Source organism: Hippopotamus amphibius, chromosome 2 (genome assembly GCF_030028045.1).
Source record: "Hippopotamus amphibius kiboko isolate mHipAmp2 chromosome 2, mHipAmp2.hap2, whole genome shotgun sequence".
Classification (NCBI taxonomy): domain Eukaryota; kingdom Metazoa; phylum Chordata; class Mammalia; order Artiodactyla; family Hippopotamidae; genus Hippopotamus; species Hippopotamus amphibius.
In genome coordinates this window covers 128,515,289-128,540,894 of record NC_080187.1, presented here as the reverse complement: position 1 = coordinate 128,540,894, position 25,606 = coordinate 128,515,289, and the positions used below count along the sequence as shown (strand labels likewise).

General features: G+C 45.4%; 2 protein-coding genes across 6 annotated transcripts in view; one reads left to right on the top strand and one right to left on the bottom strand.

The window, feature by feature from the left end:
- CENPP (centromere protein P) overlaps positions 1–18,309 on the top strand; it is a 226,384-nt gene extending 208,075 nt beyond the window's left edge. For all 3 annotated transcript variants that reach the window (XM_057722502.1, XM_057722504.1, XM_057722503.1), the window contains 3 exons: positions 16,367–16,446; positions 17,593–17,684; positions 18,004–18,309. In XM_057722502.1, the coding sequence (XP_057578485.1) occupies positions 16,367–16,446; positions 17,593–17,684; positions 18,004–18,179 (348 nt within the window). In that variant the 3' untranslated portion in view covers positions 18,180–18,309. The remainder of the gene's footprint in view (positions 1–16,366; positions 16,447–17,592; positions 17,685–18,003) is intronic.
- A 76-nt stretch (positions 18,310–18,385) lies between these two features.
- The window catches only part of IPPK (inositol-pentakisphosphate 2-kinase), a 57,913-nt gene continuing 50,692 nt past the window's right edge, over positions 18,386–25,606 (bottom strand). For all 3 annotated transcript variants that reach the window (XM_057722499.1, XM_057722498.1, XM_057722497.1), the window contains 2 exons: positions 23,189–23,268; positions 18,386–20,791 (listed from right to left, as the gene is read on the bottom strand). In XM_057722499.1, the coding sequence (XP_057578482.1) occupies positions 20,566–20,791; positions 23,189–23,268 (306 nt within the window). In that variant the 3' untranslated portion in view covers positions 18,386–20,565. The remainder of the gene's footprint in view (positions 20,792–23,188; positions 23,269–25,606) is intronic.

The following is a 25,606-nucleotide window of genomic DNA, read 5'->3' as shown; positions in this document are numbered from 1 at the left end:
AGACCCAACGCAGCCCCCACCAAAAAAAACTTTTAGAAACAAATGGATAAATCAAACAACAGGTTAAATGTTACTAAAGAGGAAATTAGAAGATTTATTTGAAGAAATCACCCAAAAAACAGAAAGATAATTAGATGTAAAATAAATGAGTTCAGTTAAGAAGCATGGAATTAGGTGGTTCAGCGTAATCTAATAGAAGTTCCAGAGACAATGGAATAGACACTATATTTAAAGAGAAGAATGTTACCTTGTCAGATATCCTCAGTTGTTTGTCCCAGTGCAGAAAGATTTGAATGACAGGATTCTGTGAGAAAAGAGGGACTTCACTTTGTACATGAATGTATCATCTCAGAATTTATAAGGACATTTTAAAAAGAGAAAAAAGGGAATTAACAAACTTTTACAAAGTGGCTGTACCATTTTACATCTCACCAACGTCTGAGGTTTCCACTTCCCCCATTCTCCCCAACACTTGTGATTATCTGTTTTTTTTATAATAGATATTCTAGTGGATCTGAAGTGGTTCTGTATGCTTTTAAGGTAGATTTCAAACTAAGCATCCTGCAAATCTGTTTTTTACATTCAACTATTTTATTTCAAGCTACTTATGATAGTTCAAATTGTTGTTGAATGCCTTTCTAAAGGACCTTGTCTTACAAAGTCTAGTTGTAATTTAAATTGAAAATAACCATATGTTCGCATTTCCTGACTCTGAGTGTTTAACCAGTCTCTGATTACAGTGCTTTTAATGTGTTTAAAATAGTGTATTTTTCTGATAAACACAAACTGCACAGTATCACCATCACTGCCCAAAAGAAAAGGCTGATTATATTTTTTGCCTCAAGAATTTAAAGATTGGTTACTTAGGAAAAGCATGTTTGAGGTAATGACCTTCTTGTTGTAATTAGTTAAATGATTTCAGACATTCACAACCATGTTTGCATAAGTGAGTCTTCGGGCCAGTCATTAGAAGCATCTTACCAGGACATGATTATCATTTTCATGTAGAAAGGTGTGGGCAGAAAAGCCCAGATATTTGCAAGTGCTCTTGGAAGAAACAGGAGGGCCCTGCTTAAGCAAGGTCACTGATAGTGTCAGTGGAGGGTGGAGGCATGCTTCAACAAAGGGCTTTCAGCAACTCTGGTTCTATTAGTATAACAGATCGTTAACCACTTGTTTTAAGATTTTTTTCAAACTCAAACTTTGGTTTCTTCTCTGTTTTCTTGCTTTATAAGAAGCAGTGAACTGCATCTGGTTAGTATTCAGGGCTTATGGCACTTGTAAATAAAGAACACTCTTTCTCTTACAAATGTGTAAATACTGTGCTTACAGCTTTTGATATTTTAAACAGCATGGAATATGTGTTTGTCTGGACTGAAGTCTGACCTTTAGGAAATTGGAATCTGTCTTTTGGCTATTTTATCTTAAAAAAAAAAAAAAAAAAAGCTTGACTTTGTTGGCCCACATCCTGTGTTTCCACTTTCTCTTATTGCTGGCCACGTAACCCACACTGCACAGTTGTGCAAGCCTCTGGGGTCCTGGGGCCCGAGTTCCCCTCCAGCCCTTTAACACGATGTCTCTCTGTTCCCAAAAAAAGCAGGCCTTTTCCATTTCTTTGGTCAGCCTCAGCCTCTGGAAATTGGTATGTTTCTTCAATTGTTATTTAAATGTACAAGTTTAGCTGAACTTTAACAGAAGGAAATTAGGAAAGATAAGTAGAAAGCTTACAAACCTTCAATCAAATGTCTTTACAAGTAAAATTTTCATGTCACAAAAATTTCTAAGCTGCAGCTTTTGGGCCATTTATTTCAAATGTGATTCAACTAATTCCAGTTGAACAAAATTATGTGACCATATTTTCAGAAGAGAGAAGTATTAAGCAATTGCACTTTTATGTGAATGAGCCAAGAGGGAATCAGCAGGAAGATCTCCATATTTTCAGACAACTTTAAGCCTTCCCACACACTGAAAAACCAAGAGAATGGGAATGCACTGAAAACATTACTGTGCATAAGACCTTCAAGGAAGAAAAAAATCCAGAAAACACCTATCAAAAGGTGTGTCCATAGTCAGTATTGCGGGGGGGGGGGGGGAGTTGTATATGTAGGGGAAGAGGATATATGGGAAATCTCTGTACCGTCTCAATTTTATTAAATCAAAAAAAAGATGTGCGCTTGAAGACCTCCCTGGTGGTCCAGTGGTTAAGGCTCCAAACTTCCACTGCAGGGGGCACAGGTTCCATCCCTTTAAGGTCCCACATGCTACACGGTAGCCAAAAAAAAAATAGATGTGCCCTTGGCTATCAACCGTGACCCAAGAAAAGGCATACGGATGCTTCCCAAAATAGTGTTTCCAGTACCTCTGCCTCAAGAAAGGCTTGCAGATTGCTAGTCTTAATTCAGGAAGCTCAAGTAAAAGAAAATAGACTTTATGTTCTTTGTCCCAAATCCTGGAACATCTGTACACAATATTTCATGCATTTATGGTCACTGCTCTTCAGGACAGATATAACAGAGCTGGCAAGACCCAAAAGGACAGCAAAGTAATCGAGATGGCTACAGGGCCTCCAGAGGAAAACAAGAACAAAGCATTCTCCACCCTGGATGGCAGTGGCACAGGGGAGCCATTCACGTATTTACTTATTTATCGTCTGTCTTCTCCACTGGATCATTTGCTCCGTGGTCTCAGGGATGCTGTCTTTTGTATTTTAACTTTTTGTTGAAATATATAGACACAGAAAAGGGCACACTTCATAACTATACAGTTGGATAATTTTTTACACAATCACAGAACCACCGGCCAGAAGAGAAAGCAGAGTGAGAGCAGTCCCCAGAGCCCCTGTGCTCCCTTCAGTCATTTCTTGCATCGGGCCAGGGCCAGGGCCCACCCACCTGCCACAGGACCCTACAGGATGGGGTTGGTGCCTGTCACTGCACACAGTGTTGGTGGGAGGTCCATCCATGGGCAGTGTGACTGGTGACCATTTACCTCATTGCCATGTAGCCTTCCGTCGTGTGGGTGAGCCACAAAGCATTCAGCCAGTATTCTAGGCCGTTCCAGGTCCTGGCAGTTGTAAACAGTGCTGCTGTGTGCATGTAATTTGGTGACACATGTACATGTTTCAGTTGGGTAGAATTGCTGAATCTTAGGGTAGCTGTATATTCAGCTTTAGGAGGTGTTGCCAGACAGTTTTTCAAAGTAACTGTGCCCATTTACACTTTCACTAACAGGGTGTGAGGGTTCCAGTTGCTCACAGCAGTTTCAACACTGGTTTTGTCAGTTGTTTGGAGCCATTCGGGTGTGTATGTTGTGGTATTCCATTGTGGTCTTTATTTACACTTCTCTGAGGCTCCGTGTTATTTTGTTTACCAGGACATATCCAGCATTTAACAAAGTGCCCAGAGTTTTTATTAGAGCTCTTTCCACGCAGGTGACAGAGGATGGGATAGAAACTTAACTCACATTGGCATAGCAAGGAAGGAAAGGTAGTCACTCCAGTAGTAGTAGAGGGCTGGAGTGGTTCAAGCAATCAAAGAAAGGGTTGCCTGCGCTTGGGAATCACACCGAGATAGAGGATTTCCCTTCCCTTTGTGAGGCCCTCATCTCCACGCGGTGCTCTGCTGGCTCTCTGTCAGGGCAACACGTGGGCCTCACACACAGCCTGGAAGAGGCTGTCTGCTGAGCAGCACGCGTAGGAAAAGGTTTTGTCCTCCCAGCGTCTACGTGTCAGCTGGCCCATGGCATATCATAGGCTGTTTGTGAGAAGCTGACAGTCTGCGATGACCTGAGCCAATCCTGTGATTAGGAGCAGGTTGTTGCCAGAGGAGGGGTAATAAGAAAGCCTGCCAGGCAGAGAAAAACAGGCTGACAGCCCACAATAGCTCCACGCAACAGACACTCTGCAAATCATTTTGAGTGAATGAATTCGTCAGTCCAAGTTCATCGTATGTGTAGGCCTCTTCATGCGTGAGAGGAGGAGCTTGAAATACTTTTACTTAAGAGGTCCTCTAGGAAGATAAAGCAGTTTCAGGACAAGGCAGCAAAGAAAATCCTTCTGCCCTCAATCAATTTAAGAGATATTCCATGCTGAAAATTTCATTTGTTACAAGATGCGTTTTGCCAATTCATGGGTCGTCTATAGAGAAATGTGTAAATGAGTGTAGCAAACATTTTCAGTGTTTGCTACACTCCTATTAGCTGTTTTTTTTTTTTCCTCCTCTCAGATCTTTACTGCGGTATAATTGTTTTACAGTGTTGTGCAGTTTCTGCTGGACAGATGACCACTCTAGGTCATCACCAAGCATCGAGTTGATCTCCCTGTGCTTTGCAGCAGCTTCCCTAGCTCTCTATTTTACATTTGGTAGTGTATATATGTCAGTGCTACCCTCTCACTGCGTCCCAGCTTCCCCTTCCCACCACCGCACCCCCTCCCCGTGTCTTCAAGCCCATTCTCTACATATGCGTCTTTATTCTTGTCCTGCCCCTAGATTGATCAGTACTGTTTTGGGGGTTTCTGTTCTTTGAATTCCATATATATGCGTTAGCATACGGTATTTGTTTTTCTCTTTCTGGCTTATGTATGACAGACTCTAGGTCCATCCACATCACTACAAATAACTCAATTTGGTTCATTTTTATGGCTGAGTAATATTCTGTTGTATATATGTGCCACATCTTCTTTATCTGTTCATCTGTTGATGGGCATTTAGGTTGCTTCCACATCCTGGCTATTGTAGATAATGCTGCAGTGAACATTGTGGTATATGTATCTTTTTGAATTACAGTTTTCTCAGGGTATATACCCAGTAGTGGGATTGCTGGGTAATATGGTAGTTCTACGACTTCCTAGGTGGCGCAGTGGGTAAGAATCAGCCTGCCAGTGCAGGGGACATGGGTTCGATCCCTGCCCCAGGAAGATACCACATGCCATGGAGCAGCTGAGCCTGTGAGCCACAACTATTGAGCCTGTGCTCTAGAGCCCATGAGCCACAACTGTTGAGCCTGTGTGCCACAACTACTGAAGCCCATGCACCTGGAGCCCATGCTCTGCAACAAGAGAGGCCACCACAATGAGAAGCCCGCGCACCACAAGGGAGAGTAGCCCCTGCTTGCCGCAACTAGAAAAAGCCCCTGTGCAGCAACAAAGACCCAACACAGCCAATACAATTAATTAATTAATTAATTAATTAATTAATTTTAAAAATGGTAGTTCTATTTTTAGTTTTTTAAGGAACCTCCATATTGTTCTCCATAGTGGCTGTATCAATTTACATTCCCAACAACAGTGCAGGAGGGTTCCCTTTTCTCCACACCCTCTCCAGCATTTATTGTTCCCAGAATTTTTTTTAAGCTCTTTATTGGAATATAATTGCTTTACACTGTTGTGCAAGTTTTTTTTACTGTACACCAAAGTGAATCAGCTGTATTTATTCATATATCCCCATATCCCCTCCCTCCCACAAATCCCTCCCACCCTCCCTATCCCAGCCTTCTAAGTCCTAGATTTTTTGATGATGGCCATTCTGACCGATACCTCATTGGTCACTTTGATTTGCATTTCTCTAATGATTAGTGACGTTGAGCATCGTCTCATATATTTCTTGAGCATCTGCATGTCTTCTTTGGAGAAATGTCTATTTAGGTCTTCCACCCATTTTTGGATTGGTTTGTTTGCTTTTTGATATTGAGCTGCATGAGCTGCTTATATATTTCAGAGATTAATCCTTTGTCATTTGCTTTGTTGGCAAATGTTTTCTCCCATTCTGAGGGTTGTCTTTTTGTCTTGTTTATGGTTTCTTTTGCTGTGCAAAAGCTTTGAAGTTTCATTAGGTCCCACTTGTTTATTTTTGTTTTTATTTCCATTATTCTAGGAGGTGGGTCAAAAAGGATCTTGCTTTGATTTATGTCATAGAGTGTTCTTCCTATGTTTTCCTCTAAGAGTTTTATAGTGTCTGGCCTTATATTTAGGTCTTTAATCCATTTTGAGTTTATTTTTGTGTATGGTGTTCATTCTTTTACACGTAGCTGACCAATTTTCCCAGCACCACTTATTGAAGAGGCTGTCTTTTCTCCATTGTATATTCTTGCCTCCTTTGTCATAAATTAAGTGACCATAGGTGCATGGGTTTATCTCTGGGCTCTCTATCCTGTTCCATTGATCTATAATTCTGTTTTTGTGCCAGTACCATACTGTTTTGATGACTGTGGCCTTGTAGTATAATTTGAAGTCAGGGAGCCTGATTCCTCCAGCTCCATTTTTCTTCCTCAAGATTGCTTTGGCTATTCAGGGTCTTTGTGTTTCCATACAAATTGTAAAACTTCTTGTTCTAGTTGTGAAAAATGCCATTGGTAATTTGATAAGGATTGCATTGAATCTGTAGATTGCTTTGGGTACTATAGTCATTTTCACAAGTGTTAATTCTTCCAATCCAAGAACATGGTATATCTCTCCATCTGTTTGTATCTTCTTTGATTTTTTTCATCAGTGTCTTATAGTTTTCTGCATACAGGTCTTTTGCCTGTATGGTTAGGTAGGTTTATTCCTAGGTATTTTATTCTTTTATTGTTGCAGTGGTAAGTGGGAGTGTTTCCTTAATATCTCTTTCTGATTTTTCATTGTTAGTGTATAGGAATGCAAGAGATTTAAATGCATTAATTTTGTATCCTGCTACTTTACTAAATTCATCAATAGGCTCTAGTAGTTTTCTGGTAGCCTCGTTAGGATTTTCTATGTATAATATCATGTCATCTGCAAAGAGTGACAGTTTTACTTCTTCTTTTCCAATTTGGATCCCTTCTATTTCTTTTTCTTCTCTGATTGCTGTGGCTAAAACTTCCAAACCTATATTGAATAATAGTGGTGAGAGTGGGCACCCCTTGTTTTGTTCCTGATCTTAGAGGGAATGCTTTCAGTTTTTCACCATTGAGAATGATGTTTGCTGTGGGTTTGTCATATATGGCTTTTATTATGTTGAGGTAGTTTCCTTCTATGCCCACTTTCTGGAGAGTTTTTATTATACATGGGTGTTGAATTTTGTCAAAAGCTTTTCAGGCATCTATTGAGATTATCATATGGTTTCTGTTACCTCTTTTGAGTCTCAAGTCAAGCCCAGGATCAGCTGGCCCCTTCCTACTGGCCCAGTCCTGAAGGGGCTGCTTATATCGTTTGTGGCCAGATGACAAGACGTGTGTTATTCTAAGACCCAAAGAACAGCTATGCATTTTCTCTTAAGAGTCTGTAAGTAAAAAATGGGAGCCCCTTATTAAAAAAAAGAATAAGCATAATACCTAGACCCATGGCAGGACATAAGGAGGCATATAGAGTAAAGATCTCTTCCACAAATGTCATGTGGGATCCTGGGTGGAAATCCTGAAACAGAAAAAGGACATTAAGCAAAAACTAAGATAGCTGAATAAATTATAGGCTTTAGTTATAAAAGTGATGTCCCGATATTGGTTTGTTAATTGTAACAAATATAGCACACCAATATTAGATGTTAATAGTACAGGAAGTCTGCACTATCTTCCCATTTTTTCTGTCAATCTAAAACTATTCTAAGAAATTGTGTTGTTTTTTTTTTAATTCAGTAGAGGGGCTTGTAAGGAGCCCGTGTACAGAGAGAAGGGTGTTGGTCCCTGAAGCATAACGGTTATTGGTTTCAGGGTGAATTCTCTCTGACCTCCCTCCACTCTGATCAGCATGGGGCTGGACCATGGGTCACCTGAAATTTGCTTCAAGAAAGGCATTGGGGTCAGGAGGTCAGCTCAGCTTGGCTTCTTTACTTTGGGCTTGGGGTCACTGGAGGAGCCTTGCAAGTCTCTGAGCCTCAGGCATAATTTTATATCCCTGCCTCATAAAGTTATCCTGTGATTAAATATGTAAAGATCTGGCAAAGCTAAAACTGTTGTGCAAGTAGAACAAATTATTCTTGTCCTTTGGACTATTTTATCAAGGCTTGTTTTCCCTCTCATGTTTTAATTTTTGCCCAACATTCATTTTATTTTTCTTTAAACCATCAGGACTTGATGTAATACAAAATTTCAACCATTTAAAGTTTTATCTACATAAATTATTTGTGCCCTATTTTATTTTGTCCCAGAACGGGAGGTGGGGAGGGGGTCCTCTATTCCTAAGAACATGAGTTGACAATGGTTCCTTTATTTTCTTCACATATTTTAAAACTGAAGGCATTTTAACATAGGACTCTAGAATTCAAGTTTGGACATATATCATTAGCTCTATATATTAAATATAACTTAAATATTATTTAAACCTTAAATTCTTTACCCAAACTATTCAAGTATAAGGGAAAATTGAAAGTAAAAACATGAAAGGCCTCAAAAATGGACGCTGAAACTCACCACCTTCGTTGGGCACCCTGCTAAAATAAAACCCTTCTGAAATGACAGCAGAGAGGGTTTTGAAAGACATAAGGCACAAGGGTGAAGAATAGGCCAGAGGAAGGCAGCAGTAACATACAGGGAGCAGATAACAGTGTGTGGTTTGATAAGGACAGAGAAAGCTGAGACCTAATCCTTGAAGGAAGTTGATTTGTTCTGTGAAAGCTCTGAAAGAGGGACTGTAGATAGGAGGAGAATTAGTAGAAAGTCTATGTGAGAGTACGTCCATCCTCACCCTGACAGAAGGCCTCTGTGAAAAAGCTAGGAACCTCCAGAAAGGGCCTGGACTCTGCATCCTGACTCCTCTGGAGAGAAAACTAAGGACTTCTAATAAAAAATAGGCACAGGGGTGTTCCCTGGTGGCCTAGTGGTTAGGATTCCTGGCTTTTACTACCCTGGCCCAAATTCAGTCCCTGGTCAGGGAACTGAGATCCCACAAGCCATGCGGTGCGGCCCCCCCACCAAAAAAAAAAAAAGGCACAGCAAGTTGCCTTCACTAGATCAGGAGCCCTTTACCGTTGGGGACTTAAGTCTTATACCATGTGGAATATATGAACAAACCTTTAGGGGCTATTATGTTTCCCACCAAAAATGTTTTTGTTGCTACCATCAAAATCAGTTGCCAGCATGAATTACGTTACAAGTGGATTGTAATCACACTTGACCTGTGTATTACAACTACATTTGAATTTAGAAATGTTAAATGGCAGAGTTGTTTATGAGCTCAGGTTTTGGAACCTGATTGCCTTCAGTCTGAATCAGTTTACTAGTAGTGCAGTCTTGAGCAAGGATCAGTTTTTCAAGCCTAGTTTCATTTAAATGGGCGTCATACCAGTGGTTTTATGTGACTGCTTTGAGCATTGAATGAGCTAACGCGTGTCGAGGGCATAGGGCCTGCCAGTGTTAACAGGCCCAATACATTGTGGGTGGCAGTGTGGGTGTGTAGTTTGTCTTTTGAAAAAGAAACTCTACACCTTAAAAACTCAAAAAGTCTGTGATTCTATGAAAAAAATTAAATTAGACCATAGTAACTTTTTAAAAAATATTTATTTATATTTTTGGCTGCATTGGGTCTTTGTTGATGCTCGCTGGCTTCCTATAGTTGCAGAGAGCAGGGGCTACTCTTCACTGTGGAGCATGGGCTTCTCATTGCGGTAGCTTCTCTTGTTGCAGAGCATAGGCTGTAGGCGTGGGCTTCAGTAGGTGTGGCACATGGGCTCAGTAGTTGTGACTCACAGGCTCTAGAGCACAGGCTCAGTAGTTGTGGCGCACGGGCTTAGCTGCTCCACGGCATGTGGGATCTTCCCGGACCAGGGCTCAAACCCGTGTCCCCTGCATTGGCAGGCAGATTCTTAACCACCGCACCACCAGGGAAGTCTCCATAGTAACTTTAAATAATAATCAGTTTCAATGCTTTAGACAACATTACTTTGAGACTTATGAAATAATGAGAGAGTTTTAACCTTAGTATTGATAAAATTGCCAGTGAATATCTGGAATATTACTTTCATCATCTGCTTGCATTTCATTATTTTGCTTGTATAATTACATATTAAAAACTGTATGAAGGGACTTCCCTGGTGGCACAGTGGTTAAGAATCTGCCTGCCATTGCAGGGGACACGGGTTCGAGCCCTGGTCCTGGAAGATCCCACATGCCGTGGAGCAACTAAGCCCGTGTGCAGCAGCTATTGAGCCTGTGTGCCACAAGTACTGAAGCCCACGCACCTAGAGCCTGTGCTCTGCAACAAGAGAAGCCACTGCAATGAAGAGTAGCCCGCTCTCCACAACTAGAGAAAGCCCGCACACAGCAACAAAGACCCAACGCAGCCAATTAAATAAATAAATAAATTATAAAATTAAAAAAAAAAAACTGTATGAGGAAAAAGTTGTGAAATTACCTCTAAAGAGTTTCTAGCATTAATTATTATGTTTAAATGTGTGTGCTCAGCTTCTTAATTATCATTTATCACTATTTTAAAAGAAACCACCTTGGCTCGCCTTTTTAATTATTAGTCTAGGAGGCAACAGACTATATTTAAAAGCATACAGTTGCTACCCAGTTAGCTTAGAATGAAAATGACACTGGTAAAAACAGAAGTACTGTTTGAACTTGTATCCCCACTTGATGTGATCTTTATTGTCTAGTAATCTTAATGGGGTTGATCTTTTCAGGGGACACTTCCCTTCAGATTGATTGCAGGCTGTATGTTTCTTGACCGTATATGTGACTGATTTTGCTTGCCTGGGCTTCCCCTTTCCATTCTAAAAAGGGAAGGTATAGAAGGATTATATGTGTAAACTTTATTCCTTCCTAGGAATACTGTGATTTTACGGCCGCAAAAGGAAGAAGGCTAGAGAGTTGTGAGGGGTGACCATGGTGTGTGTGTGCTGGTGCGTGTGTCACACCAACCCGTCTTGCCAAGCTCTTTCCCCTGAGAGGCACTGAAGCCCCAGAGCACCTCAGCTCCTTGGACAGACACTGGTACCCGTGGAATAAATTAGTGACCTGTGAGTCAGTACTGATACAAAATATATAAATACGGGAGAAGGAAAGCTCATTCTTCTGGTGGAAATCTTCTGTTAAATGTGGAAGGAATGATGGAGACAGACTGTCACCCGTTGGCAACCCTCATGTGGCTGACTCAGTTGTGAGGCAGCGGCGGGCCCGGCTGGTGTGTGGACATCCCAGGGAGGAGCCAGGCCGTGGCCGCGTCTCACGAGGTCCCTGGGAAAATACCAACTACAGTGGGGAAGGGGTGACTTTCGAGTTACCCCAAAAGCACAGAAGCGTTTTGGTGGCATCGTGAGGAGACGTCAGACCTGGACTGAGGCCCATGGGCAGCCCAAGAGGCCTCACTCTCCAAACTGCCAAGACTTGAAGCAGGAACAGACTGGGGCGTGGGGGGTGGGGGTGGGGGCCGTGCACTTGTTCGCTCCGTGACATCGTTATGTGACATCTGTGATTAGATAGATGTAAAATGTGGGTAAAGAAACTGTGCCTGTGTCTGGCACCGAGGAACCACTTAATATTTGTTCGTTTCCTCTTTAAAATGAGAGCAAATTGTCGTTCTTCAAAGTGCGGATGGTGTAGGCATCTCTCAGCCTTCTGATGCTGGGGAACACCTGGAACAGTTGTCTCAGGATTTCAGTGTGTGGGGCTCAGCGTGGATGCCTAGCTTGACTCTGAATGGCCGCTCAGCCTCCCAGAGCTGCACAGGCCCCCAGCCTAGAGCGGCTACAGATGATGCCCCAACCCAGGCCTACAGGCCAACGGGCTCTCCCTCTTCTTCCTACTTGGAACCCATGTACTGTGTCAAATGACAAAAACAGTACAATTTAGTAACAAGTTTGGTGTCCTTTATTCAAGGAAAACCATCCATGGATTAGGGGAATCCCATGCCTCGCAAGCCAGGGAACAGTGTTCCCAAGGGAGGTTTACAGACCTGTTAGAGGCCACACAAAAGCAGGGCAGGATTGGCCAGGAGGTCCTGCCTCCTGCGGTAAGGTGAGCTCATTAAAGCTGAACTGGAGGACTGCGACTGGGATGTCGTCCAGATACGCGGCTGACGTAGCTTTAGATCTGTGCCGTGGGCCAGGCTCAGGGGTGCCTTCCATTTTATGGGTCCTGATTTACAAATTAACATTATCAGCTGCCTCTGCCACCATCCACCTAAGTCTGTCCCGATGCCATGATGATTTGAGGACCGGCCACCTTCCTCTGTGCCAATGTGTCCACACACACCCAATTCCAACACCTCACGTCCCTCACTGCCAGCGCCACTGCTTGCCCGCTTCTCCTGGCAGCAGGCCTCCTTGTGCAACAGCCTGTGTCTGTGTCCTTCCTCACCTTGGGTTCTCCTTCATCCACCACAACCCAGCACAGGTCCTCACTGCCCCACCAACACCTTTGTCCCAGCACCACGGAGGAAGCCGCACAGTCACCCACGCCCTCCTGCCTGAGCCTTGCCTGTGCTCCCCGTCCCACACCTGGCCTCCACCTCTGTCACCTCCACGGGAACCTCCACAGACTGACCTGTACTGGGAGTCCCACATCTTCCCACCCAGGCCCCCCTCTCCCCAATAGCACAGGTGCCTACATCCTTGCTCTCCCTGATTCTTCTGTCTTCTCACATCCCGCAAGCCCCATCCATTCCTCCTCCAGAACACATCCTTGCTGTTGCCACCAGGCCACCAGCATCTGCCACTCCTGGTCACACACACCCTGCTCCCTCCCTCACCTCACCTACCTTACCACACAGCAGTAAGAGTGATCCTTCCAGAATGGGAGTCGGACCACAGGCCAGGCACTGGAGGATAAGCCTGTGTGTATTGGGAAGGACATGGGGAAACCAGAACCTGCACACACTACTGATGGAGTTATAAGAATGGTGCAGCCACTGTGGAAATCAGTTTGGCGGTTCCTCAGATGGCTACATAAGTGCTATCATACAACTCAGTAACTCCACTCCTAGGTATATAACCAAAAGAAATGAAAACATACGTCCATACAAAAACCTGTATACAGATGGTCGTAGCAGCAGTATTCCCAATAGCCAAAAAGTGGAGAACACCCAGATGTCCATCAGCTGATGAATGGATAAACAAAACTGGTGTATCCACAGTGTGGAATTCAGCAGTATGTAGCATGCTACAATATGGATAAGCCGTGAAAACATGCTAAGTGAAAGAATCCAGTCACAACAGTCCACATATAGTATGATTCCATGTGTATGTCATGTCTAGAATAGGGAGATCTATAGGGACAGAAGTAGATTCGTGGTTACTCATGGCTGGGTCGGGGGTAAGAGGTGCTGAGGGGTTAAGGGCAGTAAAAGGGAACAGGGTTTCTTTATGGGGGGAGGGGGATGAAAATGTCCTGGAGTTAGAAAGTGGTGATGGTTGCATTGCTTTGTGAATATACCAAAACTCACTGAAATGTACGCTTAAAAGGAGTGAATGTTAATGTGAATTATATCTCAATTCAGGGGAAAAAAAATCACTGAATCAGTCAGACATAATCTTTGGGAAAATATTACAGTCAAGATGAATTAGTGTATCTGTGGACACTCAGGGGTCCATTTAAACTCCAGATTCAAGGTTCCCCATTCATTTAAGTGAGGGTGGGGGTGGACTGGGACGGCATGACTGAGCTGTATTACCCAAGGCTGCTTTTCTCTAAAGTTCTGTTTAAAATTCTCTTCCCTGTGGACTAGCAGTCAGCAGCTATTCCAACAGCAAAGTGGGTCTCAGGTAGAAAACGGGTGAATGACAAACTGGCAGCCTTCTCACAGCTATTTGTTCTATCATAAACACCAGGAGAGCTCTTGACTGCAAAGTCCAGGCATGTGGCAAGCAGCTGAATCAACACCCTTTTTTGAATCACCGCTTAGGACAAGGCCCGGTGTGTGCAAAGGACCCACACTCACTACACAGCCTGTTTTCCAGCCGTCCCGACATCACCGGGAAGCACAGGCCTCCCATTTGCTCCGTTTAGATACCAGACCTGGACCTTAGTTTCACAAGTTGCAGAATGTGAAGTATCTGAGGTGCTTTGCAGGTCAGGCTGATAACTTTCCAGTCAACCTTTTTTTGTGTGTAGCTATTTTTACCACGTTAAATATTCTAAAACATATTGGCCAGATCTCTGCCTTACCAGAGTACATCATCTTAATCCTTTCTTGGTGATTCAGCTGGCTTTTTTGAATGTCAAATATGGCAATATGTAAAACTTTCAATTGCTGTTGAAATGTGCTGATCTTATACTGTGACCTCAGGTCCACTTTGCATTTAGAGTTGTATTACTTTTCACAACTTTTCTGTCTTCTCCCTCAAAGCCACCTGTACACGTAGACTCTGTCGATGAGACCCACCCTTTGTATTTCTAACTATCAGCGTTGAATACTTCGGTCACCAGGCAAGTGAATGAAGCTGGATAAACAGCGTAACATTATTAACTTGTATAAGAGAACTTTCCACACAAGCCCTTAAGAGCTATCCAGAAACACATACTAAATGCCTGATCTCTTCCCAGTATCAGCATTTCTACTTTGTTTTTTGATTTTAAAAACTAAAGGGAGTACATTTTATTTTTTTAGTGAAAGTTTCTTAACTAAACCCTCGTTTTGCTCATGAGGAGAAGGCCTAGAGAGGCTGTGATGTCAGCTTGGAGGCAGACCAAGCCCTTGGGCCTCACGCTGGAACTGGCCCAGGCCACGTGCTTCCAGCTCAGCCTGGAAATTACACTGCCACACTCACATGAGCTCCTTTACATTCTTCATACAGTTGTTATTAATTTAGAAGAGCTTGAGGTTTAAAAATCAACCAGAACTCTTTCCATTTAAAAAACTTAGGTATACATTTTCTCATAAAAATCGTTTCACTGAAATTAGAAGTCATCTGTAAGCTTAAACCAGGCCCATCCCAGCCTTTGGTCAGAATGGCTTGGTGTCTGGACATGTTCTTGCTCCATCAGCATCTTTCACACCCAGGGTCTGAGAGCACTGGCCTCACACACTGGCAACAAGCTCACTGATACATGGGCTGGTCCTTTAAAAGTTATGATACATCTTTGTCCCCACAAGACCTCGTTTGACAGCTGATTTTGTTCAGTGCCCCCCCCCCCCACGTCCAACCCTGCCCCTTGTCTTGCAGGAGGAGGGGTTCTCTGACTGGCTGCTAGACCAGACACTTCTCAGATGAGGCCACACCTCACTTTCCTTCCGTGAAGCTTGGGGTGGCCACGACGGCTGGGTTTCGGTTTGGATTTGGGACATGGCAGGGCTGATGTGTGATTTCAGTATCATCCCAGGTATTCGTTTCTACAGCAGGAGCTGTGAGAAGAGGGAAAGAAAATGTGTCTTCCAAAAGCTGACCCTTTGGGGACTTAAAGTCTCACTGTGGAGCCTACTTTTAGTCTCTGTCATTATCACCCCAACCCTGCAATCTGTTCTCACAAGCACAAAAATGTTTTCCAAGAATTGAGAAGATGGGCCACTCAGTGCTCTATTTGTTGTGGACATTCTGTTCCGATCCCTGCAAAACTCTGAGTTCTAATGACCTACAACAAGTCTAATACTAGAGGTTCCCAGGGCCCACTACAAATACTAGAAAGAAGCAGGCACTTCCAGAACTATTACATCACATGCAGGGAAAAGCAACCCTACTTCAGAGTTGCAAGCCTAGAAACTTGTGAAGTTCGACTTCATTTCCGTTTTAGAGAGAATGCTTTTGACTCTAAAATGGTACACGGTCTCGTCACACAGCTGACTTCAGCAGAGCGTGCTCCCCAAACCCCTCCTACCCAGAGTAGCTGGACGCCAGGCCTGGGGGACACAGGTCGCTGGGAGAGTCCAGGTGGCCCTGCGCTGGCCATGCAGGAGCCGTCTGCCTGCAGTTACCAGTGTGCAGGCCAGGGCCATTCAGCAGCGCGTGTGAGGACAGATGGTGGGGGCATCCACTGGGCTGGGCGCCAGCCCACAGCCCTCCGTCTGAAAGGCTTTTAAGGCCAAATGCTGCAGCTCTAGAGAAAAACACTTTACAAAGAGAAAGCTAGCAGTCATCAGGATCAGCACTGCTGTGGCGAGTCAGCTGGCCAGCACGTCTCACGCCATCCAGGTCATAGACACGGACAGAGGAGGCAGGTCGGCCAAGTGCCGTGGGGCCCTGGGGGGACGAACCAGTGAGATCAGAATGGGGTCGTGCAACACGTTGACATGAGGGAGCGGATGGCGTGGAGTCTGGCTGTGTGGCAGCGGGGGCCTAGAACACACAGCGCTGACGAGCACGGAAGGCAGGGGACCACGGCCAGGATGCCGTGTGTCAAGAGGAGAAGATGGCACACGTGGCAAGTAGAGACTTTCAAGGAATACGAGACACACCTGAAAAGGATTTCTCACTTCTTTTCAGTCACCTGCACAGCGTCCCTGCACCCCACAGATTCCTCTAACCATTTCTTCTCTCCACAGGAGAAGTACCCAGAAGCCGTGCACCTCCCAGAGGGGGCCTCCTCCAGCTGCATGGGCATCAGAAGCCCCCGCCAGCCAGGGTGAGGGCACAGCCCCGCCAGCCCCTCCCCAGCACCCTCGTGTCCTGTGAAAAGTGAGGATTACAAATAGTAGAAAACAAACGTAAACCGCCTGGCTGATGTCTCGAGGGACGTCTGTGGAGTCAGGACAGATAGGCAGCCGATGGCAGGAGAGCACCAGGGGGACCTTGCTGGATGAGGGACGCGGAGAACGTGGGGCCTGTAAACCAGACGGGGATGTAAGGAAAGGCCAGCAGGTGCCGGTCTCTCTGCTGGGGTCCTTAGGAGGCCAAGGAGGGGTGCAGCTCTATTTTCATCAACTCATTTCAAGAAAGGCAGGGGGTTGGCAGGCACTGAGTGAGGGGAGAACACGTCCGGGTCTCCCTCCACCCACCGTGGGCACCTCTACGTGCATGTGGACGGCATGTGCTTCTGTGACCGGCGCCTAAAGTTCTTTTGTTTCCAAGCCTTAAAATGGTGGTGTAGTTACATAAGCTTCTGGAACTTGCCTTGTTATTCAGCATTATTTCCAAAATTCACCTCTGGTGGTGCGTGTAGCTGTAGTTCGTTCATTTTCAGTGCTTATACTCCATTAGGTGCATATACGTACTTCTGCATTTTTCAGATCTTGGGCATCTGGGTTAGTCATCATTTCCCACTATTTCTAACATCCCTGTTCACGTCCTCTGGCACGTACGCAAGTACACAAGCTTCTCTTAGGCACATCCCTAGAAGTGAAATTCCTGGGTCAGAGGGCAGATTCAGCTATCACTGCCAAGTTCTTTTCAAAGTAGTTTATCGATTTATATTTCCCACCAGTAATTGCTAAGTTCCTGTTGCAATATATCCTGTACTTCACTTCTGTGGTCACACTGTGTAGTGGGTACAGACAGTGTCTTACTGTGGTCTTAGTTTCCATGTTCCTGTTTGTTCATGATGTTGAACATCTTTTCGTGTGTAACTGGCCATACTCTCTCTTCACCCGCGGGTCTTTAAGATCAGAGGAGTCTGAGCAACAGCCTTTGGGAAGGGCAGGAGCTCCAAGGATGGTTGGGAGAACAGCAGCGCACCTGCCTGGGGGCATCCTCTCCCCTAGAGAGAGGCAGGGGCTGCATACAGTTTAGTCTGATTTCAACAGCACTTAGCAGTGTCTCTTGCCTCTTTCAGGTTTGAACTAGTCATTGTTTGGAGGATACAAATAGATGAAGAAGGGAAGGTTTTGCCCAAGCTGGATCTTCTCACCAAAGTGCCACTGCGAGGTAGGGACGTCCTGGTGATTTCTCACGCTCCCCAACACAGACGCCTATTTATGGCATCTGGGTTTATACGGCAAGAGTCAAAAGTCTCATTAATGTATTTTTTAAATAAGTTTTCAAAATGTTTTTGTCCAAAATCACTCAAAAAGCACACGCGAGGGGGACTGCTCCCCCACGGCCCTGCTCGGCGGAGTGCTCACTGCCTCTGCCTCTGGCACGCAGGTGAGCGCCTTGTTCACAGGGTGGCTCATTTGTCCTGGCTTCCCACTCGGTGTGGGCAGCGTATCGGGGAAGTGTCTTATCCACTTTGTTTTCTTTACAGCCCTGGAACTGGACAAGAAGAGAGTCATAGAAACGGCGCCTCTCAGCTTCCGAACCCTCCTGGGCGTGCTGGGCATTGAAGCGGCTCTAGAAAGCCTGATTAAATCACTTCACACAGACGGAAGCAGCGAGTTCCCCAACAGCGGACAACCACACGTAGGAGGGAGAGGCGTGTGAGTTTATTGAATATAAACATCGGCTCTTTTCTGTGTAGAAACCTTACCTTTAGAACATGTTTATGCAACTCTGGCACATTATACATACGTTGTCAGAACATGGAAATAAATACAGTTATATAAATTCAAAACACCAAACAAGTGGCACATATAGTGTATTTTTAAAAGTAAACTCAACATCTGAGGAAGCGCGGGAGTGCCCATCCATCCTGGGATGCTGGGAGCCACTGCCCCCCAGCCCACCCCGAAGGCCGGCCCTCCTCCTGTCACCCACCACCCAGGGGCTCCTGGAGGGCTGGCCAGCGCAGCCTCATTTCCTAGACATTCCTCAGGAAGCCCCAGGGGGCCACACCACCCCCTCACCTCCCAGCTCTGGGAAGCAGCACCGGAGGCTTTCACAGCACCTCTCAGCAGCAAGTCCTCTGACATTCACTCTTCCTGGTCTTCCATAAAAAAGCAGAGCGGTTAGCATAAAAAAATGCAGTAGACAGCAAATACGGCACTGCCCTTCGCACAGGACCTCAGCACCGCTGATCCCTCTGCACAGAAGAAACAGTGTTTTCATCAAAGTCCCCCAGAGCCTAAGTGCTGCACTGACCTGAGTGGCCAGTTGAAAGCAGAATGGGTGAAACACTGTTTCAAGCAAGTGAAAGCCTCAGGGAAGGGGCGGAGGTGGAGTGTGAAAAGAGCAAAGGGCTGGGGCACGACCATCCCATCTATTGCCTCTTCCCTGCAAGTAGAGGGTGGTGCCTTCCAGACTGTTCAGGACAGGCAACAGGGGCCTGCCCAGCTCCCCTCCTGGAGGGGCTGGGCTTCCAGAGCTCTGCACGGGGACCCAGGGGCCTCTGCACACCCTGGTCCCGGGCAAGCCCGTGCTCACCCCAGGCCAGCCACAAGGAACAACCTCAGGCCAGAGCAACTCTGGCAGCTGCCTGCTTCCATGCCCTGTGGAGCCCGCAACTTGCCCACGAGATCGCGGCTCCACGCACATCCGGAGTGGAATCTCCGAAGCCCCAGCGCCCCAGCACACCACGTGAGTGAGAGGCGTGCCTCGTCGGAATATCTTTTTGAACCTCCGAGTGTAGAAGTTAAGTGGTAAATGGTAGTGAGGATAAGAAGTAAATGGTAGGACAGAATTGAAGAATAAATTCTAGAAGAGCTGGCTTGATTCTAATGAGCTGAAGTCTCAATTTATCACAAAATTCCCCACAAAAATGTACAATCAGCAAAATATTCTCCTTATTTTGTGTGTAGTATTTTCATACAATCCCATGGTTTCACTAGTATTATATATTACAATAAGCCTTCATTAGTCCCTCAAAACGATGATATAAATAATCTGTACAACCTACCATAGAATAAAAAACTGAAGCCAAGATTCCCAACAGTTTTCATAGCAGCTGGGCACACTTTTGGTGACCCCGACAAGAACCCTCTTAGTGCCAGCCAGAAGCCTTTTGGAAGCGGGGCCTTGGGCAGCCCAGCACCGCTCGAGGCCACTGACACCACACACCGTAGTGAAACCTGAGGGAGGAGCAGGTGTGGGGAAGGAGGGGAAACTCGATGCCGGCTCTGGCAGAAGTAACTGAGGTTCCCCAAACACCCAGGAATGCCAGGACCGCAGAGCTGGCAGGAGCACCACCACCCGTGACACCCACCCTGGGCACAGCAGCTCAGAGCTGCCTCTCCGCTCCCAGCTTCCACAGCAGCAGTTTCAGGTGGGAAACGACACCTCGTCTCCCCTAAAGTCAGAATCATTCAGCACAAAGAAAGTCAGTGCTCGCGTGAGTGGTGTCTGCCCTGCCCTGAGTTCCAGGCTCCCTGCTGACCCCATGCAGAGCGGTGGGTGTGGCACCTCGGCGAGGACTGCGTCCACCGCTCAGAACCGGCCTCACACCAACAGCTCACCGCCCTCCACATCAGGGAGCCACTAGGTCTGCACTGACACGTGGCTGGCACTGGAAAAGTGACCAAGTAACTCAGCTGGGAAAGTTCCAGTAGTATCTGTGTGTTCTTAAAAGTCCAAACTGCAAGGTGTATGTGACAATTCAAGTTTTCTATGTTAGGATTCTGGTGGTAGGAGATCCAAACCTTGGGTCTTATAAGGCTTTTTAAAGATTAGACGTGAGCCCTGGGTGGAAAGGGAGAACTGCCCAGAGGGGTCTCCTGGGACACAGCACATGCTGGGCACACGTCCAACATTCCTCATCCTGGAAGATGTTTCTAGTGCTCTTCCATTCCGTGTCTCCCAGAGGCAGTCCCACCTGAACAGGGGTTGAAAAGCAAAAGCATTCACAGCCAAAAGTCACCTGGCACAACAGAAAATAGCTCTATCATTCAACCTTCACATTCTATGTTCAAGTTTCAAAGCCACTACAGGAAAAAAGTTAGACCTTGTGGAGAACTAATGTGCAATCTTCGCTTTCCTTGAACCTGGTCGACGTCATGGCGGCGTCTTTGGCGTGTACAGTCTTTAAGTAGTAGTTGACTATTTTGCTGTCCAGTTTATACTGATGAGGAATGCTCTCGTAGGGCTTGAGGTCGAGATCCAGCACAGACACAGAGAAGGCAAACCTGGATCTCGATGAAGGGATAATGGGCCTTTGATCGGAGCTGGAAGCAAAAGAGGAATTTCAGAATACACAAATCCCAAATCCTCTCATCCCAACTCACAAAGAGCACCCATTCTGTGCCTCTGTATGCATTCCCTCTCTGTCTGTGCCAGCTGTATGCACTGGTGCTGGACGCTTCTGTAAGAGAGGCACCTACTGTGATACCCGCCAGCACATCAGATGAGAGAGAGTTAATGTGCAGAAAGAGGGAAAAGCCATTATGTAGAAAACGTGATTGATATTCCCCATATCCCAGCAGTATAAACAGATGCTAAAAAAGTTACTTTGTCATGAGCCAAGTATTACAAAATCTAAGAAAAAGGAGAAAGTCGATCTGGCCATCCAACAGCCAAATGGATAAAATGTTGAGGACAGACTTCTCTTTTCGTGTCTTTTCCCATGTCTGGTGAGAAACATTTGCTCCTTCATACTTTTTCACATTTGGAGAGAGAGATCTGGTTTCATGTTTTATTCTCAAATTGTATCTGCAGTGTTCTGTATTTTGTTTCTTAAGGTTTAGTTGTGGTTTTTCTAAATATTGTAATAGTTGTATGCTTCTAACAAAATAGGAACAACTACTTGCACTTAAAAACACTTTCAGGCTAATTTTGAATGTTGTACTAAGACTGCTGTATATACCACTCAGCTCTCGGAGGGCTTGATATATAGTATGTGTCCAAATGATTGGTTAAATATGTCACAGGAGCTCATTTTAGCCCAAGAGAAGTATTCACAAGTCCTGGTTTCTACATGCATACTACTCTTCTAGATTTAGAAATTATTAAAAAAAAAACAAACAAGCAAACAAAATACCAATTCCAAAGCTCCTGCCTGGGAGAAGGAAGGCAGATAAAACAATCCTATTTAACGAGCCTGATCAAGGCCCAGACTCTTGCTCAATTCCTGCTCAGAAATACTGTTTATACGAAAAATGAATCCTGGGCTCAGCTGCTGGGGCCTTCACCACCCCCTCCCGAACCACAGAGAACACGTGTGCAAACTGAGGTCTTGCTTCTGAGTCGCTCCCTCAGGGCTGGAAACCCAAGCTCCACGCAGCTGGGCTGCTGGGCCAGGGAGGATCTCTGGCCCTCAGCAGGGCTGCACATTTTATAGGATACCTCACATCACATCAGAACCAACACCCAATAAGATGACGCGAATAAAGGGAGAAGTCCATCACAGAGAGGCTGGTGCAGCACAGCCCAGGGGCCACTCCTGAGGAGAGTCTGACCATTGTCGACCTCCAGCTCCCAGTGAGTCCAGGCCTGAGGTTCCTGACACCTCAAATGCTTCTCCGCCCTGGGGATGACACTGGTGACCACACGGCTCATTAGTTTCTGGACACGTGTCCCCACTCTCCCAGCATGTCAGTTTCTGTTGACACACCTGTCAAGGGTGTCAGGACTCCTGGCCCTCAGCCCCTCACATTTCTGTATCCTGATTGCATCCTTGCTTGTGACGGATAATAACATCTGGTGGTTTTCTCTCGTCTCATAACACTAGCTTAATCCAAATGGATTCCTGTCACTAAGCACTGGGGGCATTGTCTTAGGGGATAATGAGAGTCTTCAACTGAACAGAACAACCTTTTTTTTTTTTTTCTTTTTTAGTATTTCAATTATGCCCTATAAATGTCCCTCTGTGTTTCCTATCAGAGAGTGGACAATTCTGTGCCTGCCAAGAAGCAGGACTCCTGGGAATGTTTAGTTCAAAAGCATCAGAAAAACGGGTGGCTGGCAGCCAGTGACAAGGTCATCCTGACCCAGGAATGCACATCAGAAGACTGTGAAACATTCTGCAAAACTGTGTGTGGGGTTTGGGGCCCTGAAGATCAATGCTGAAGATGCCACTAATCACTGAGAGGAGGTCACAGGTTCATCCTGAATTCCTAAAACAGGCAGAGAGGGGACTGGATAACGATGTCCAGGGAAAGATGCTGCAATGGAATGTTTTTTAAAGGCTTCAAATGGACTATAAAGGTCGGCACGTCAGCACCTGGTGAAAGGAGAGGAAAAACAAGGCCCACAGGAACCTACAGCTTTTTGGGCCTCTGAGCCATGAGGGGAGCTTGGGATTTTCTTTGAGAAAAAGGAATTTGCACCACCGTATCCAAACTGCTTCTAAGTCCTTGAGATATTTTCTTAGAAAATAATAGGAAACTTGAATTTAATAGAATAAGCTTTTAAAATTATTCTCAAAAATGTCTTTTTGACTGTATTACAAGCTTCTAAAGAGCAAGAGTTAATAATCCTCATGATATCAAATAGGCCTTGGACATCGGCCTCTGTTAAAAACCATGATCCTGCCAGGGCCTCTCTAAATATAGAGACACCAGCTCTTGCCAATCCACAAAATTGTGCTACACCAAGGACCCACGGCATGGTAGCGGGTGCCTCACCTTGCATCCTGCAGACAAGGAGACAGTGCGATCATGATGGAGCAGTCCTTCGCGGTCATGGCGACCCGGTACTGCTGCACCTGCAGGGGAAGCAGAGGTCAGCCCGCGGCATCACCACACACCCCCTTTCCCACCGGGGAGGCCGAGAGCTGTCCAGACCTGGGGGTGGGCTAGGAAGACCCAGGCCCAGAGAGCGCCTTACAGGCCAGTCCTGCCCTCTGACCTCTCCCTGCAGGTAGTGTATGGACCCTGATTCCAGAACCAGGGACCTAGGACCTGTCTTCAGCAAGACAATCACAGTCCACCTCGGAAGGAGCAGCAGTAAGTGGCCTCAGTGACTGCTGTGCCAGACACACTGACAGCACTGAGAGTCACTCTACGCCTCAAGACGGCAGCACACGGACGCCCACCAAGGCCCTGCTTAGGGCAACAAAATGTTCCCAGGTCACACAGCACACTGGAATGCCACGCAGCTACCATGAATGATACTGCAGAAACAGGGGTCACCAAATGTGTGTTCACTCACTTCACCCCCACAGCGACCCCGCAGGCAGGCACTGCTCGTGTCCCACTTCATGGATGAAGAAACAGACACAGAATAGCCTGTCCACTCTGCGCCGCTAGGCTAGACTCAAACCCAGCAGTTTTGACTCTGAAGTTCGTGCTCTTAGCACCAGGCTACGAGCACACGTAGATCTGCATGTAATGCCTGCAACGATGTCCACTAGGGTTGCTGACTCAACAACACAGGACTGGTTTGTAGGATGCGACACACAAAGCTATGTGTGTGCTCACATGCATGTCACAGACATACAGGGAAAGAGCCGAAAAGACAGTCACCTCTGTGTACAATTTGGGGGTATCTTTCCCCTTTCTTCTTTGAACTTTCATATACTATTTGAATTTTTTAGATTGAATAGCGCTCACTTTTACAAAAATAAACTACAAAAAAGGGAGTGGGCCTTACACATTATCACTGGCCTCAACGTCTGTGTGACGGCAGATCATAACCTTGTGTCTCCCTTTCAGTCGCCCCTCCATGTCACACAGCCGGTAGGACTGCCCCAAGACAGCACCCACGCTGTTCATCCCACAAGGCAGGAGTGGGTGGGAGGGAAAGGGGAGAACCTTAAGTGTGGGTTACCTCAGGCCTGCAAAAATCTTTACAGTAGAAGGAAAAAGAAGCTCTTCTCCTAATAGTCTATATTCATTTAGCTAAGAAACCAGGTATTTCACAATGTACACAAAAAAAAATCCAGTCCAAAAGAATTAAAGAGATAAATATTAAAAACAAAATATAAAATATTTATTATGTCCTAATCTGCAAGACACAAAACATAGAAGCTGTAGAAGACTGAGAAATTAGAATACCTAAAAATTAAAAGCTTTGATACAGTCACAATCCAAATCTAAAAGACTTGTTAAAGAGGACTTCCTAGGTGGCGCAGTGGTAAAGAATCTGCCTGCCAATGCAGGGGACACGGGTTCAAGCCCTGCCCTGGGAAGATTCCACATGCCATGGAGCAACTAAGCCCGTGTGCCACAACTATTGAGCCTGTGCTCTAGAGCCCATGAGCCACGACTACTGAGCCCATGTGCCACAACTATCGAAGCCCATGCGCCTAGAGCCCGTGCTCCACAACAAGAGAAACCACTACAATGAGGAGCCTGCGCACCACAATGAAGAATAGCCCCCACTCGCAGCAACTAGAGAAAGCCTGTGTGCAGCATCGAACACCCAACGAATACCCAACACAGCCAATAAATAAATAAAATAAATAAATAAATTTATTTAAAAAAAAAAAAAAGACTTGTTAAAGAACAGGAGAAAATATCTGCAACATATAACAGTCAACATCAAGAATATATAAAGTGCTACTATTCACAATACCAAGACATGGCAACAACCTAAATGTCCATCAGTAGATGGCTGGATAAAGATGTGGTACATATGTACAATGGAATATTAGTCAGCCATAAAAAAGAAGGAAATAATGCCATTTGCAGCAACGTGGATGGACCTAGAGATTGTCATACTAAGTGAAGTAAGTCAGACAAAGACAAATACCATATGATTCACTTATATGTGGAATCTAAAATATGACACAAAAGCGGTATCTATGAAACAGACACAGACTCACAGACACAGTAAACAGACTTGTGGTTGCCAAGCGGAAGGAGGTTGGGGGAGGAATGGATTGAGAGTTTGGGATTAGCAGATGCAAACTCCTATATATAGAATGGGTAAACAAGGTCCTACTATACAGGACACGGAACTGTGTTCAGTATCCTGTGATAAACCTAGTGGAAAAGAATATGAAAAAGAATGCATATATGTATGTATAACTGAATCACTTTGCAGTACAGCAGAAATTAACACAACATTGTAAATCAACCACACTTCAATATATATTCTCT